Genomic DNA, 17,591 nt, shown 5'->3' with positions numbered 1-17,591 from the left:
TATTAATTTAAACTGATTATTAGGCTATAATTTTTACCACCGCGCGCCCCACACTTTGAAAACACCTGATCTATTGTCAAAACCTGTTTGGACTGCCTTGTTCTATGTGCACCACACCCTGTCTTAAATGAAGGTGAATATCTTACTTTTTTATCACATTACAATTATGTTGTCATAGAAGAAAGCTAAGCAGAGTTTTTAATGGATTTTATTATTTTGAGAACTTATCATCCAGGTGGATGCTGCACATTGGTGGTGGTTGAGGAGATTCCCCTTTCCATATGTAAAGCGCTTTGAGTGCCGAGAAAAACGCTATATAAATGTAATGAATTATTATTATTATTATTATTATTATTATTTTGATCCATGTTTAATATGCACAGATATGCATATGAGAGCCATTCATAGGTTAATGTCAACCAAAGCTATGAGTTTCGGGCTTGGTTGTTTGACTTGGCAGGAGTGTTCAGGAAACCTTTTTGAAAACAGTCTTTTTTTTTTTTTTTACAAATCTTTTACAAAGACTCTGGTGTGTGAATCAGCATTTTCCCTAAAATGTGGATTGATGTTCAACTTTCAAGTGCTTTAGAAAGCTGCCTGCCTGCATACTCGCACGAGATGTGTTGGTCAAAAGTGGAATCACATATTTCTCTTGTTTTGTATAGATGTGAATGTCAAACTGAGTGATGTTATGAACCCAAGCAGTATTGTTGAACTCAGCTCAGACATAAAGGACCTTATCAACCAAACCCAGATCCCTCTAGACAAGGTAGGCCTCTCATGGTTTCTCAATGCAGGTTCTTTGTTCAAAATATGAGTGCTTATTCCACTATGGACATAGAGCCCTGTGGAAATAAATCCCATAGATCACTTTTTCACTTTCTTACTATTGTTTAATTTGTGCACTAACTACATCCATTGTATAGGCGTGTATGAAAGAGAATTGTCTGCCTTTTGTTTCCTTTAAAAGTTATGAACATGTCCACCACATCTCAAATTATGTGCGTATTATTTTGTGTTGGAAATGAAAGAGATTGAAATAAGATACACTTAGGCTAATTTCTAATTTCTTAGTAACCATTTTATATTCATTAAATATACACATTACAAATATTCTGTTCACATGTGATATTTACCTTCCTTATTCATTTTATATATCAGCTGATTTCAGTAGAGTATGATGTTAGCATGTAGATAATTTAACAACAACATGATCCTCTAACATGAAACTTGATTCATGCATTTAGTTATTGTATGACCTTTAAGTATTTGTTGTCAACATTTCATGGATTTTTCACTTTTTTTTATAAGTTGACAAGTTTGAAAAAATCTTTATTCAGTTTGTGTTTCAGATTGAGTAGAATTTGGCGTAAACATGTTGCTAGGCTAGCAACAACATGATACTCAAAAGATACGGTCACATTAGTAAAATTTCTGCAAAATTTCTTTATTTTTTGTTTTGGGAGAGACCAACAGTGTGTCCGAAATCGTGTACTGTCTGAGTAGTTACTACATTTGAATTGAAACTTACTCGTTAAAAAAGTATGTTCTAATGGTATGAACGCATAGACTGAATGTAACCCGGACGTACTACATTCGCCATGTTGTCATTATCATGTGACCCACCAGCGTCAGTTGCGTCGCTTCACCTATATTCATAAATCTCCTACCGTGGCCTTATGGGATAGTAAAGTGTCCATCGAATGCACACTTCAGAATTCCACTGGAAATAGTAGGTCATCCGGGGACTTTCCGCATACTGTTTTTTTTCCGCATGCTATATAGTAGGGAAGTATTCGATGTCTGACTTTTTTACTTTGTTCGGATTAGGAGTTTATAAAAACACACACAAATTCCTACACAATCATTCACACTCACACATATTGTGTTCTTCTCAGATTCTTGTGCTGCTAAACGAGGAAGACTTTCGTACCTTTTTGTGTGACCAAAACATTCTCGCCCCCTATTGTTGGAGTTGGGAAGTGGGCCAGATATTTCAAGGGATAAATACGTGGAAGGTTGTTGAACAGGTAAATTTATCATATACATATCATTATCTATTAATATCTGCTTTATAACCTACAATATAACCTGTTGTAGTTTGAGAAATTCTCAATTGTGGTTCCTCCTACTTACCTGGTATCTTGTGGGAAAACACACAAACATTAGCTATGCATGTTACCTAGGAAACCAGCTCAGTCTAAATACAAAACAGGACGCTAACCGCGCTGAGACTGATTGCATAAAAAGCATGTATATGGAGCAAGCCTCCAGGGAGCCCCAATTAGATATTCCACTCACCTCAGAGGGGACTCCACAACAATATTCTATCACCATGATTTTGCATTCAAAAGGCATGTGACATGTTCATATGACAAATGCCATGCTGAGTATTTAGTAGGACTGTCAATTAATCATATTAATTTAGGGTGATTAAAAAAATAATGCATGCACGTTTTGAGGCTAGTTGACCTACTTTTGTTGACCGAGTAACTTCCTGTAAAGTTGCTTGAAATAAAAAAAAATGTGTTGATATATTTGGAAAAAACACACTTCTTGCATATGCCTTTTGCATTAATTTCAATTTTGCATGATGTTTTAATATTGTAAATGACCAGACCAATAACATTTTCATGTCTCATGCCTGCATGTGCTCCCTGCAGGTGCTGTTGGCCTGGAGTCAGACCTCTGCCTCTGCAGACCTGGCCTTCACTAAGGAGGTGTTTGACAGCTTGCTGGGCCTAGTCTCTCCATCGAGCATGGATCCTCTTCTCAAACACAGCAGGTTGCACCGCAGCAGTGATGCTCAGCCACAGAGCCTAGGGGAACAATTGTATGTCAACCTAGACTACTTTGCATCTGTTTAGATGGAGTTAGATGCAGTAATGAAATTGATCTGTTTTTCTGTAACAAATAATCGGTTTTACGGGAGTCAAGTGATGAATCATGAAAGTATATAACTGGTTTTTACTTGCATAGTTTTGGTTGTTTTTTGAGGGTGAGTGCATGTCACGCAATCTGTCTGTGGTGGCATCAGCAGAATCTGGTTTGGTGAAGTGAGAGGTGACTTTGTGCTTGAATAGCATAGAGCACCTACATGGAGCAATTGTTTTTATCAAAAAATAGTTTTGAAAAACCTGATTTAGTTTGGCAACAGAAGCTGGCACAGCATTAGACAAACAAACCCAGTGCAGTTGCATGTTACTGCTGGTTTAGTGAGAGAATCTACAGCCTATAAGAATTTGTCATAAAAACGAAACAAGGTTCTTGTACAACTTTTGTTTATTTTATTCTCACAGCCACTTCCTGCTGGTTCATCTGACATCTGAATGAAAAAAAGAAATCTGTTTTTAAAGTTGAACCTAAAATCCAACCTATTTATCATTACCCCCCCCCCTACAGAATCTTTGGATTAGGCAGTACAGCATTTGATTTTCTACAAGGGATGCCAGGTTGGGAATACATTCAGACTTTTATGATGGGTGGCCATTCATCCATGCAGGTGGCAAGAGTAGCAATGGAAGCACAGCTACGTATGTATCAGCATGTGCAGAAAATTATGCTATGCAAACAATTTCCAATGCTAGCCACATACAGTAGTTCATCTGAATTATCATTATCTGTTTCACAGAATTCATTGATGTGGTCCTGGGAGATGCCAAGTATGTCCAGGAGGTCTTCCTTTCTCTAATGCAGAATGAGACATTTGCTAAGGCCTGGGCTGACCATGGCATGGACTCTATTGTGCAAACAGTGGCCAAGGTGGGTTAAAAAAAATTATTCATGTAGTTTGCATTAAAGACTTCATTTGCCAAATTGGATGTCCCCTAATTTTTTCATACAGGTTCTAGAAGGTCACACTAGCTGCAGAGAACTTTCTGCTCCCTGGGCTTGGATGTCAACATATAGCTCTATAGACCCTCAGTTGTGGGGCACTCTAGTTTGCTCTGGGAATGACACAAGTCTTCAGCAAATACTCTTAACACCAATTTTTCCTGTAATCGAGAAGGTAAAGGGATGTGTTTTGAAGTGATTTGCAAATTCAAGCTTTGTTACTATTTGACAAAAAATGGAAATTAATGATTATTACTAAAAATGTTTTCACAGGTCCAACAGTTGGTTGGTGTAGTAAATGGAATTGTAATGTACAACATCACACCCTCCATTCTTATGGCGGAGTGGCACAGTCTATACACAACCTTCCTGAAGTATGGCTCTGCCCTTCAGAACTTGCAAACTGAGCTTAATGAGGAATATTTTGCTGCTTGGATCCCAGGGAACATTTCAGTTGGTTTGAACCAGATTCTGTTGACCAGGTCAGTAACCTACTCATTGTTCAATTTCTGCTATGTGATCAGGATGTTTTTTGTTGAGAATTACATCAAATAGTGAACCAAACTATTACAATCCCCATGGAAACACATTTCAGTTCAATTTACATGTTTATTTGCATTTTAATTTCTTGTGAAACAGGGGTACTGATGCACTTGAGACCATGGGCTCTCTGCTAGAGAAGAGCCCTCTGTGGCCCTCCATGGAACCATATTTTCATATGGCTTATTGGATTTTGACCTACCAACCAAACACCACTGTATCACCAAACTGTGAGTGTCAAAAAATTACAAATCTGTGATCAATCAGTAGACTTGATTCTTAATATCTGATTATGTTGTGGAATTATATGATTTAACATAGTTGTTGTTATTCATTTTATAATGATGAATAATCTTTTTACATCATTTATTAATCTAGACTGTTTTTTAATCAATTATGTATTTTTTTCTTATATCATTTAATTATAATTCAACATAAGCTGTATAAATTCAAATTAATGTATTTTGAACAAACATGAAATAATGAACAATAGTATATTTTATAAGTTAACATTTAATATAGATTAATAACTGCTGTAAAATCGTTATTGTATACTTGTTTATGAAACCTAATGCATTAACTGATGTAAAAAAAACAACCTTATTGTTGACATAAATATAACTTTGACAATGTGCTGAAAAATATGCAGTGAATAGTGAATTATGCTCAATTTTTTGCAGGCACTTCATTCACCTTCAACTGTCAGACTGGCTTTACCTGGGAAACATTTGTTCCACTGATTCATTCTTTGATATCTGAAGTGATCTCTGAACCTGACAGCCTGCTAAGGTAGTGATTGTTTACGGCAAAACATTTATTGATACAAAAGTAATATTTACCTTCATACTACTATGTGCATTCATGATATTCAAAATATGTTAAACTGCATAAGAAGACCCGTAGGTATATATATTTTTTGTTATAGACTAAATTACATTTTTTATTCTGATTTTAGACCTCTCCAGGGAACAGTGGCTCTCCTCCAAAACAGTTACATGGCACTTTTGCAACAAGTCCTTGTAAACAGCATACCTAGTCAACTGCTTGGTAGTGACATTTCACTACAAGACTTGTTGCTGAACCTCATTAATACAGTTGAAAAAGAAATTCAGCTCCTCTCCAACATTGAGTCCACACAGCAGTTTGACACTCAACTCTCATTCAATCTGTTAAATGACATCATGGCGGCTCTTGGACTGGGGCAGATAGAGAACCTGTTGTCAGGAGGATCCCAGACAACCAGCCTACACCCAGTGATCATGGACGTTCTTCAGGTCTTGAACAACAGGTCCATCCATATGCTAAACAATGAGGAGGGTTTTGCAGTTCTTTACACAATTTTGAGCCAACTTGGAACCATTTTGCCTCCAGAGCAGCAGTATCAGTTAAAAGCAGGGTTAAATAAGACTCATGTCCTCATTCGAGATCTGGAGATCTGTTCAGCTCTTGGCCAGGACTGTGTTGCTGACATCCAGAATGTATTTGATTTTCTTGGTGCAATGCTTGCATTTGGAAATAATATCACCATCCAAATAACACCTCTTAGGGGAAACATGACTCTCCCTGTTGTAGTTGATGTGCTCACTCTGTTCCTGCCATGGAACATGTCCCAGCCAGCAGAAGCCTCTATGGAAATTGTGAGGAAGGTTCAACATCTTCTCGAGCAGGCTTATGCATCTCCTGTTTTCAACATCAGTCAAGGACTACAAGCCTCCAATCTCACCATTTTTGAATTAGCACAAATCAATTCTACAATTCATTATATATGGTCAGCATCCATACTGCAGACTCTGAATATGGCCGTTCAAATCCCACAATGCCTGAACACTCAAACCACACAATCTCCCCAATGGCATCCTGCCAGTGGAGAAGCCAAATGTGTCCTTCAGCTCATTCAGAGTGCATCTGGTTTAATTGAAATAATACCTGTAGCACAGAATGCTCAAATGAGTCTAAAAGATCTGCTTAACATCACTGTGGTAGAGTATCAGAAACTAAGTAACATGTCTAGTTCCGGATCTGACCCACTTGCATTGACAGAAGAGGTGCTGATAACAACACTGTCAGCCATCAGACAGAACCTTCAGGGTCTCGGTGTAGAGAACATGACTGATATTACAAGTGATTTAAACATTCTGGAAGACCTCTTGAAAAAGGTCATCAGAGAACAGTATCCATACCACACCATTAACTCAACACTGATGGCGCAGGGGCAGTATGCACAGAAGGTGTATGGAGATATCACACTGTGGTATCTTAACAAGCTTGCAAATGGCACCAGTGGCAGTATGTTTGCAGAGATTCTCAATCATCTGATACGCATGACAGAAATGCAAATGGCACTCATCAATGCAGAGGCAGATATGGTAACGCTGGTGATGAATCAGATCCAGAACTTGACCCATGTGCAGCTTCCTCTGGAAGGCGAAGATCTTGTACGAGTTGCCAATACAATTATGATTATGCTGCAAGGTGAGCTGGGACTGATTAAAAGAAACCTTGAGATTCAACAGGCGTTCTACGATTCTCTTGGCTTCCCAATGAACATTAGTATTCCTGCTGAAATTGAAGCTCAGATCATGACCTATCTCAGCTGGACAAGGGAATGGATCACTAACCAACAAGTGACAACGGCACTTGCAGGAATTTTCCAATGGGAAATTAGCTCTGTAGATATCACAACACCTGGGATGGATCTTGAGAAGCTCCTCCAAGCCATGATTCCCCTACTCCCTCCTAAAGAGAGAGAGTATCTCGCTGTTGTTGACCAGGTCTCTCAGGCAGTAAACTACGCTCTACAGGTGGCTAGCACTGACGGTGGTCTTCAAAATGAAAACTTCACCGAAGCCATCATCAGTGCTGTGAGAGTGGTTCTGGAGAGCTTGTATAATGAGATTGGTGTTCTACCTCAGGGGGTGGTTGAAAATGTTCTTAATGCTTTTAACGGTACCCTTCAGCTGATCCTGAACACCAATATGAGCTATGCTCAAGCTAGCAACCTCACACAGGAGACTATCCAGAGGGTGGAGGGACTGATTAATGCACTTTTGCCAGCAGAGGCAGCAGAGGTGTTGGTTCCCATAACAAAAAGCATTCTCACCTATTTGCAGACCATCTCCCAACCTGGTGGATCTGACATATGGAATGAACTGTAAGTGCAAAACTATATTACTCCCAAATTATTGTTTATTTCTTATTTTCTTATTTATTTGTTCCATATGAAGTGTCTCTCTTTTTCGATTGACTGTATATGTATAAAGAGATAGGAAGATTCCATAACAGTCTTGATGATTTTCCTTTTTTCAGCATTATCAATGTGATGAAAGAATTTCAGAATTTCTTCCCATCGAACAACACAGCTCAGCCTATTGTATCCATGTTGATGAAGGTCTCAGAATTCATTCTAAGCTCAAATGAAGGCAACTTGACAAAAGACTGGATCATTAACCAACAACTGACAATGGCACTTGCCAGAATTTTCCAGGGGAATGTTAGTTCTTTAGATCTCGCAACAACTGGGGTGGATCTTAACCAGCTTTTGCAAGCCATGGCCCCCTTACTCTCCCCTGAGGACAGAGCCTTCCTTGCTGTCACTGACCAGGTGTCTCAGACATTAAACTACGCTCTGGAGATGGCTAGTGCTGATGGTGGTCTCCAAAGTGAAAACTTTACAAAAGCCATCATTAGCATTATCAGAGTGGTTCTGGAAAGTATTTCTAATGAAACCGGAGCAGTACCTCAGGATATGGTTGACAATATTCCTGGTGCTTTTAATGATTTACTTCAGCTGATCCTGAACCCCAATATGAGCTATGCTCAACTTGGCAACCTCACACAGGAGACTATCCAGATGGTAGAGGAGGCGATTCATGCCCTTTTACCAGTAGAGGCGACTGAGGTGTTGGTTCCCATCAAAAACAGCATTTTAACCTATCTGAATCACATCTCCCAACCTGCTGGATTTGATCAATGGAATGAACTGTAAGTGTAGAGACTATATATTTGTTGCATATTGTTCTTTCTTTCTGTTTCACTCTCGCTTTCTAATTCCATTTTTATGTACTTTATATATATTTGGAGAGATGAGTTATACGTATTTTCTTTTTCAGCATTATAAACGTGATGACAGAACTTCAGAATTCCCTGCCATCTAACAACACTGCTCAGTCCATCATATCAATGATAATAAAAGTCACAGAAAACCTTCTGAGCTCAAATGAAGGCAACATGACAAAGGACTGGATCATTAACCAACAACTGACAATGGCACTTGCCAGAATTTTCCAGGGGAATGTTAGTTCTGTAGATCTTGCAACAACCGGGGTGGATCTTGACCATCTTTTGCAAGCCATGGCCCCCTTACTCTCCGCTGAGGACAGAGCCTTCCTTTCTGTCACTGAGCAGTTGTCTCAGACATTAAACTACGCTCTGGAGGTGGCTAGCACTGAAGGTGGTCTCCAAAGTGAAAACCTTACAGAAGCCATCATCAGTGCTGTGAGAGTGTTTTTGGAGAGTATGTCTAATGAGACTGGATCTCTACCTCAGGATGTTGTTGACAATATCCTTGGTGCTTTTAATGGTTCACTTCAGCTGATCCTGAACCCCAATATGAGCTATGCTCAACTTGGCAACCTCACACAGGAGACTATCCAGATGGTAGAGGAGGCGATTCATGCCCTTTTACCAGTAGAGGCGACTGAGGTGTTGGTTCCCATCAGAAACAGCATTTTATCCTATCTGAATCACATCTCCCAACCTGCTGGATTTGATCAATGGAATGAACTGTAAGTGTAGAGACTATATATTTGTTGCATATTGTTCTTTCTCTCTGTTTCACCGTCGCTTTATTTTACATTTGTCTATACAATATGTACTTTATGTATATTTGGAGGACAGATGACAATTTTACTGATGTTCTTTTTCTTTTTCAGCATTATAAATGTGATGACAGAACTTCAGAATTCCCTCCCATCAAACAATACAGCTCAGCCCATTTTATCAATGATAATCAAGGTCACAGAAATTCTTCTGAGCTCAAATGAAGGCAACTTGACAAAGGACTGGATCATTAACCAACAACTGACAATTGCACTTGCCAGAATCTTCCTGGGGAATGTTAGTACTGTAGATCTCGCAACAACTGGGGTGAATCTTGACCATCTTTTGAAAGCCTTTGCCCCCCTACTCTACCCGGAGGAAAGAGCTTTCCTTTCTGTTGCCGAACAGTTGTCTCAGACACTAACCTATGCTCTGCAGGTGGCTAGCACTGATGGTGGTCTCCAAAGTGAAAACTTCTCAGAAGCAGTCATCAGTGCTGTGAGAGTGGTTATGGAGAGTCTGTCTAATGAGACTGGAGCTCTACCTCAGCATGTGGGTGATACAATTCTGGGTGCTTTCAATATTTCTCTTCAGCTGATCCTGAACCCCAATATGAGCTATGCTCAACTTGGCACCCTTACACAGGAAACTATCCAGATGGTAGAAGGAGCGATTCATGCCCTTTTACCGGCAGAGGTGGGTGAGGTGTTGGTTCCCATCAAAAACAGCATTTTAACCTATCTTAAAAACATCTCCCAACCTGCTGGATTTGATCAATGGAATGAACTGTAAGTGTAGAGACTATATTTGTTGCATATATTTTCTTTCTCTTTGTTTACTCTCGCTTTCTAATTACTATATGTACCTATATGTATATTTGGAGGAAAGATGACAGTTTATTGATTTTCTTTTTCAGCATTATAAACATGATGACAGAACTTCAGAATTCCCTGCCATCTAACAACACAGCTCAGCCCATCATATCAATGATAATAAAAGTCACAGAAAACCTTCTGAGCCCAAATGAAGGCAACATGACAAAGGACTGGATTATTAACCAACAACTGACAATGGCACTTGAGGCAGTCTTCCAGGGGAATGTTAGTTCTGTAGATCTTGCAGCAACCGGTGTAGATCTTGACCAGCTTCTGCAAGCCATGGCCCCCTTACTCTACCCTGAGGAACAAATCTTCATTTCTATTGCTGAACAGCTGTCTCAGAGAGTAAACTACGCTCTACAGGTGGCTAGCACTGAAGGTGGTCTCCAAAGTGAAAACTTCACAGAAGCCATTATCAGTGCTGTGAGAGTGGTTCTGGAGAGTATTTCTAATGAGACTGGAGCTCTACCGCAGGATGTGGTTGACAATATCCTTGGTGCTCTTAATGGTTCACTTCAGCTGACCCTGAACCCCAATATGAACTACAATCAAGCTACCAGCCTCACACAAGAGACTGTCCAGATGCTAGAGGGAGCTATTCATGCCCTTTTGCCAGAAGAGGCAGGTGAAGTGTTGGTTCCCATCACAAGTGGCATTCTAACCTATTTGAAGACCATCTCCCAACCTGGTGGACCTGACAAATGGAATGAAGTGTAAGTGCAGACAATATATTTCTTCCAAATCATTCTGGCTATCTCTGTCTTTCAATATGTGTGTACTGAAACATGGCTATCTGAACTGTGCCGGAGCACGTTTGACCTCCAAAGTCTGGTTCGTTTGACTAGTATGATCCCTCCTTACTTTGCCCGGACGTGTAGTGTGATCGCCAACTGTGTGGTAGCACGGAACAGCTACTACTCTTATGTGCGATACTGTCATCATTACTACAATAAACATCTTCTATTACTACTTGGATAGTACACTTTTTAATTAATTCAAGTATATTTAGGTTTATAACGGGTCTGGTTCTAAACATGAATTATAGAACATGAATAATAAATGCAACAAATCTTTTATGAAAGAGTCATGCGAAACTTGACAATGTTCATTTTCTTTTTCAGAGTTATAAATGTCATGAAAGAACTTCAGGTTTCCTGGCCATCAAACAACACAGCTCAGCCCATCATATCTATGTTGCTAAACCTCACGGAATTTGTTCTGAGCTCAAATGGAGGCAACTTGACAAAGGAGTGGATAATTACCCAACAATTAACAATGGCACTTTCCGGATTATTCCAGGGGAACGTTAGCACTGTAGATCTCACAACAACTGGGAAGGATCTTAATCAGCTTTTGGAAGCACTGACACCATTGCTCTCTCCTGAGGACAGAGCCTTCATCTCTGTCACTGGACAAGTATCTCAGACACTAACCTACGCTCTGCAGGTGGCTAGCACTGAAGGTGGTCTCCAAAGTGAAAACTTTACAGAAGCCATCATCAGTTCTGTGAGTGTGTTTCTGGAGAGTATTTCTAATGAGACTGGAGCTCTGCCTCAGCATGTGGTCGACAGTATTCTTGGTGCAATCCATGGTTCACTTCAGCTGATCCTGAACCCTAACATGGACTACAATAAAGCTAGCAACCTCACTCAGGAGACTATCCAGATGGTAGAAGGAGCGATTCATGCCCTTTTGCCAGCAGAGGTGGCCGAGGTGTTGGTTCCCATGAAAAACAGCATTTTAACCTATTTGCAGACCAGCTCTCAACCTGGTGGACCTGACAAATGGAATGAAGTGTAAGTGTAGACTGTATTACATCCAAAGTATTGTGTCTATGTCTCTCTTTCATTTTTTTCCCCCTAAAATATGTATAGAGCAGTGATTCTCAGCCTTTGTAACTCGAAGGCCCCTCTACTAGCTACACATGGAATGAAGTATGAATGTAGAGGATGTATCTTTATAAGGGAGATCTGTTAATATATAGTAGATAACGAAAAACAGACATTTATCTATCCATCCATCTATTCATCTACTGTATAAAGAGTACTAGAATTCCAAAGTTTTGGGCCAGTAAGATTTTTTTAAATAAATAAATACAGCTATTTAAAATTGTAGTATTCTTTCACAATATTAGTGTTTTACTGTATATATATTTTTTTTAATCAAATAATGAAGCCTTGGTGAGCGAGAGACTTATTTTAAACGTCTTACTGACCCTAAACGTTGTGTGTATGTAGTGTATATGCAGTACATGTATTTGTGTTGGCATGTGTCATGGAAGTTAGTGATCTTTTTCTTTCTCATTTTCAGCATTGTAAATGTGATGAGAGAGCTTCAGAATTCTCTGCCATCTGACAACACAGCTCAGCCCATCATATCTTTAATTCTTAAGGTCACAGAGTATATTCTAAACTCAAATGAAGGCAAGTTTACTGTGGTGGTGTTTGTTGGAATTCATTGGATGATAATTACTGTGGATGTCATTCTTTTTTATTCAATCAAGTTGTCATAGATATATGTACCATATTATATGTACCATATAATTTTTCTCAGGATATACAAACATGTGGGACAACTTAGGAAACTTCAGTCTTGGCAGCCTAAATGAAATAACAGAACAGGTAAATTGCTTTTATTTCTCGAAGGCCCGTTATTGAGATCTCCTTCATAACAAACAGATCTTCTGACACAAAAATATCACCATATTGTGATGTGTTGATTTATTGCATAAATAAAAACACACAAACATGTCAATTTATACTTGTTAACTTTTAACTTGATTTGTGATTCCACAGCTTGCCACCTTTCTGGGCTCTGTGTCACCATTCATGAATGAGTCCGCCCAGACTGCCACAGAATCTGTAGCCGTTCTAGTCCAGATCCTTTCCGGGAGTGCTGACCAGCTGACCTTTGACAAGTAAGGCTGGCATCTCACTCATCTCATCTGATTTTCAGTCAAAAGCTTCATTTACATTGTCAAGAGAATCAGAGAGTCCATGTGGCCATATCTCTGAGATGCTCTGACAACACTGACCATGTTTGAAATGATTGCAGATAGTTGTTGGGCCAGACTCTCATGGTTTTAGCTGTGACTGAGTTTTTCTCACACTGAAGATCTGATAGCTTTTGTTCACTTCAGATTTGGTCCAATTTTTTTTGTCAGCACAAAGCCACTTATTACATATGCTGTAATAAGATACATGCTGATCTTTGATGATTCTTTAATCAAGCGTTTGTGGGTTTTCTACTTTTAAATGATAAAAAATTTATGAAAGCAGAGGTAGAAATGTCAGAGGCAGTCGTTTAGTCTGTCACATCTCGATTTCAGTATAAACGATCTGTAGGTGTGGCAATTTTTTACCAAAATTTAGTTGTCTAGAGTCTTCTAATAGGATGTTGATTAAATCAGCTGATGAAATTCTGCCATATTGGTCAGGATGGAGAATGTTCTTCAGAATCCCAGAATGTTAAAGTGCCCCTATTATGCTATTTTAAAAGAAACGCCCATAACCATAACTGAATGGTAGGCTTCCTTATGCTCAGTGATTTTACACACTGTTAAGACAGTAACGAAGAGTAGATTTTACCATATAAATTTGAGTGCGAGTCCGATGATGAAACATCGGAAGAACTAGTTATTCAACCCGAACCTCCATCGCAAGGATGACTTGAGCAGGACGTTTCTCAGTGATACGCTACTCAGTTTGAAATACATTATGAGATGTTGCAACTGTAATTACTCACCATCAGCATTAACAAGTGCTTGTCCATCAACAAACCGATGTGTATATTTCTCATTTATTGCGGTGCACATGTAGGAACTAACAGTTAAGCGGTTCAGAGTCGATTCTTTCTTTTGGGAGACAATAACTTATTGTCCACTTTCGACTCTACAACTTTGTTTACTGTTTACTGTCACAGAAAGCTATATTACACTGCATGAAAGGTAATGTTCAAAAAATGTTTTTTTATTTTTTATTTTTGTCTCTGCTTTTGAATGGTAATCCGACTGTGTTTATTGAACAGGTTGGAGGAGATGCTGGCTGCTCTGATTTCAACATTCAGAGATACTCCTATGTGGGATTCATTGCCGTCTATTGTGTCCACAATTCAAGAAGCCATTGTCAACAGTACTCACAACATGCAGGCACAAACAGGTGAGAAAAGCATGCCTACAGTTGAGTACAGCTGCAAAAAAATTGCAGGGTAGGTTTCCAGATTCTTCCTGATATGAACTGTATGCATCTATATTTCCACAGAGCTCTTCTATCTTCTCCAGCAGCCATTGTCCAGCCTTTTGACAGATATTTTCCATGTTATGAATACAAGCACATTTACTGCTCAGTCTTTTGTTGGTGGATTGCCACAGGCCATTGTGTTGACAGCAGAAGCTGCTCTACAGGTTAGAACAACATTTCTATCTACTGATGTGATGGACTGTTAAGACAGAACTTTCAGAAAGTTGTAAAGAATGTACATAATGCAGGGTTTTCAGCATATAATAGAGGGTTGGTGAACTGGCATTCCTGTTTCATGCAACTGAAGCTTGGTGAATAACGATTGACCTTCTCATTCATGACACATACTGCATCAGTAACAACGTAATCTGCATGATACTGTGTTATCAGAGACCTACAATGTGTTTGTTGTGGGTCGAGCTTAAAAAGTCCTTAGTGACAGTAGAAAGAAAGAATGGCATTATATAAGCATGAAAGTGTAAAATCAAAATGGAGAGTTGTATCTATGATTAGTTGTTACACAGTGGTTCCCCTTAAGGTGGCGTCCCACTAGCCAATTCAAATGACTTGATTTTGATCTTGAATCCAAAATTTTGGCTAATTACAAAATACATTTTTTAAGCACTCTTATTAGGTGCGTGATTGGAAGTGAGAGAAATGGCTCCCTATTATGCCATTTGAAGAATAACTGAAAACAGAAAAGAGGATTTGAAAGGTTGACTTAGAGAGCTAACCGGTTAAAATCTCTTTTTATTAGTAAGAACACGATATCACAGTAATGTGCTATGTTTTTGATCAGGCGTTAAGGAGATAAGATCTTGCACAACCATGGCATTATTTGTTAATTAGTTTGTTGTGTGTTTCCAAACAGCTAAAGGCACAATTAAGTACATTTTTTTAGAAATGAATATAGCAATATTGGCCCAAAAGGCCCATTCAGTGTGCCAAGAAGTGTATTAATCACAGATAAACAGCTAGCCTACATTAGCTAGCATGCGTTAGATGCTGCTTTTCATCCCTAGAGTGAATTTGGTGTCATATATCTCTACTTCTGCTTCTACTTTTGTGTTTTATATTGTATATAATTGTATATTGCTCTACTTCCTGCCACTCGTTCAGTGAATGCTTTGTCTATGAGAGTATCAATGATCACGTCACTTGAATTCACAAGGCATAAAACATGATCCCCTCTCCCCTTCCCTTGGGCCCAATGTATGAACCACGATCAAAACTTTTTGCCATCCTTGACAAACTGAGAAATGTGTTTATGTATTTATTTATTTGTTTGGTATATTGTTTTATTTTGTTTAAAATGTGACAAGTCCTTGAAGAATAAGATAGAAGAAAATAATATAAATTATATATAATTTGTTTTACATTTATCTGTGTATACTGTAGTTTTCTTGCTTTTACAAGCTGTCTCTGTGAACTTTGGTAATAAATAATAAAAATTCTTAAATCCTATATATTATCATCCTATATCTCTTGCAATCTTCTCTGATAATTATTTTATTTTCATTGCTCAACCGTCAGGCTGGTTTGGGGGGTCAGAGCCTGAACTGCAGCTACGTGGAGCAGATATGGCAGGATGTCCAAGTTGTGACTGGGATAAGTGAAGACAATGTCACTTTGTGGTGTAACATCAGCCTACTGCCAGTCATAGCAGCCTTCAATAAACCAGGACATGCAACTCCAGCTTTCAATATGACGGTGAGACAAGTTACAGTTTTATGAACAATTTACAGTTTTCTGTTAGTAGTTTGTGGTAATAGCAGTTTTTTTTTTTGCTCTCAAATGCAACTGTCATATGTCTCCACTAGATGGTGGTGTGCACTACAGACTGATTTAGACTTTGTCCCTTTATGTTTCTAAACAGGGAATGGAGATGAACCCTCTTTGGATAAACGTCACTGCAGAAATGATGGCCAGTTCACTGGAGACTTTCTACTGGGCAATCCTGAACAATACCTTTGCTAGCATTCATCTAACAGAAGTCCTGTTGTATCACACATCAATGATATCCAACCTCTCAGTATCAGAATTAACAAACCAGGCTAACTGGAATGCCCATCTCTTGCAGATGCAGCTGTACCAAAGGTATTAATGCGCTGGAGTTATTTTTACAGGAACATATATTCTCACCGTGAAACATGAACTGAGTCATATTAAATGACAGAAAACAAATGGCAGTCTTATAACAGAGAAAGATCTTTTACAAAGATACACACTCTGTGCTTCAATGTTATTGAGCTTTTCACCATTATTTTTCAAACTGTATAGCTTGAATAAATTGCCGACAACAAAAGTATGCAGCAATTCCACATGCACTCATACGCCCATTATACCTCGACATTATCATGAGCCTGATTATATTACCGAAATACCTCCTCAAATTTGCAATGAGATTTGCAGTTATTACCCATAAGGACCAGGGGTTGGAATCATGCAAACAAACTAAGTAAGAGTGATTAAATTTGCATTAAGGTTGATTTATTCAGTTTGACTCCTTTGCTTCCAAACAGGTTTGAGCAGATAAAGTAGTTTCTATTATTCTGTTATCTCTGTCTCCCTGCTCTTAACTTGATTCTGCTTTATGTGCTCATCCCTGTAATGAACTGATTACTGATAGGAATCAAACTATGCATTTGTGCATATCTGGGCAAATCAGTCACGTAAGACTAGAGGAACATTTATGCACCCGCTGTAGATCATTGAACATGATGGAAATTGTCTCTAAGTCTATTATAACTATACAGTTCTATAAATATAATGTGAGTGCCCACTGAAATGGAGAGCAAAATCAAGATGAATTTTAATTAAATATAAGTAATCCAGTTTAAAAATTGTAGACATTTTATGTTTGTATGGCCGATTCATAAAGATAAATTTAAATATCTTGGACTGAATTAGTCCATAATCTCTCTTATATATGCATAACAGTATATTATCTGATCTATCTAGTGAATGGATCCTTAAAGAGACATTTTTATCTGTATTTTTTTTTTTTTTTTGTGAATGTGCAATACTAATTTCTCTCTCATCAGCCTCTCCACAGTACAAATGGCTCTTGAGCAAATTAAGACAGAAGCTCCCTGGATGGTGCCATACATCGATGCAATTGGAAAAACCATTGAGGTCATCCTACAGAATGGCAATCTCCTCCAGAACTCAACTGCAACCCCTCTGATCGTCATGCAGGCTTTGGAGATCACACTCACCGGAATGAATTTCACAGAGGAAACCATTAATTCTATCCTGAGTGGAGACATATTTATGAACCCCA

The 17,591-nt window shown here is 38.7% G+C and overlaps 1 protein-coding gene across 1 annotated transcript; it reads left to right on the top strand.

Moving 5' to 3' along the window:
- The first annotated feature begins 671 nt into the window (after window positions 1–671).
- LOC311087909 (uncharacterized protein) lies at window positions 672–3,332 on the top strand. Its single transcript, XM_084121414.1, has 3 exons — window positions 672–769; window positions 1,899–2,030; window positions 2,664–3,332. The coding sequence occupies exons 1-3, from the start codon at window positions 692–694 to the stop codon at window positions 2,865–2,867; spliced, it is 414 nt and encodes a 137-aa protein (XP_083977540.1). The 5' UTR covers window positions 672–691; the 3' UTR covers window positions 2,868–3,332.
- The last annotated feature ends 14,259 nt before the right edge of the window (window positions 3,333–17,591 follow it).

Source organism: Abramis brama (genome assembly GCF_963993115.1).
Source record: "Abramis brama genome assembly, chromosome: 8".
Lineage (NCBI taxonomy): Eukaryota > Metazoa > Chordata > Actinopteri > Cypriniformes > Leuciscidae > Abramis > Abramis brama.
Note: the sequence above shows the minus strand (reverse complement) of the source record. Positions and strands in the feature narration are given on the sequence as shown.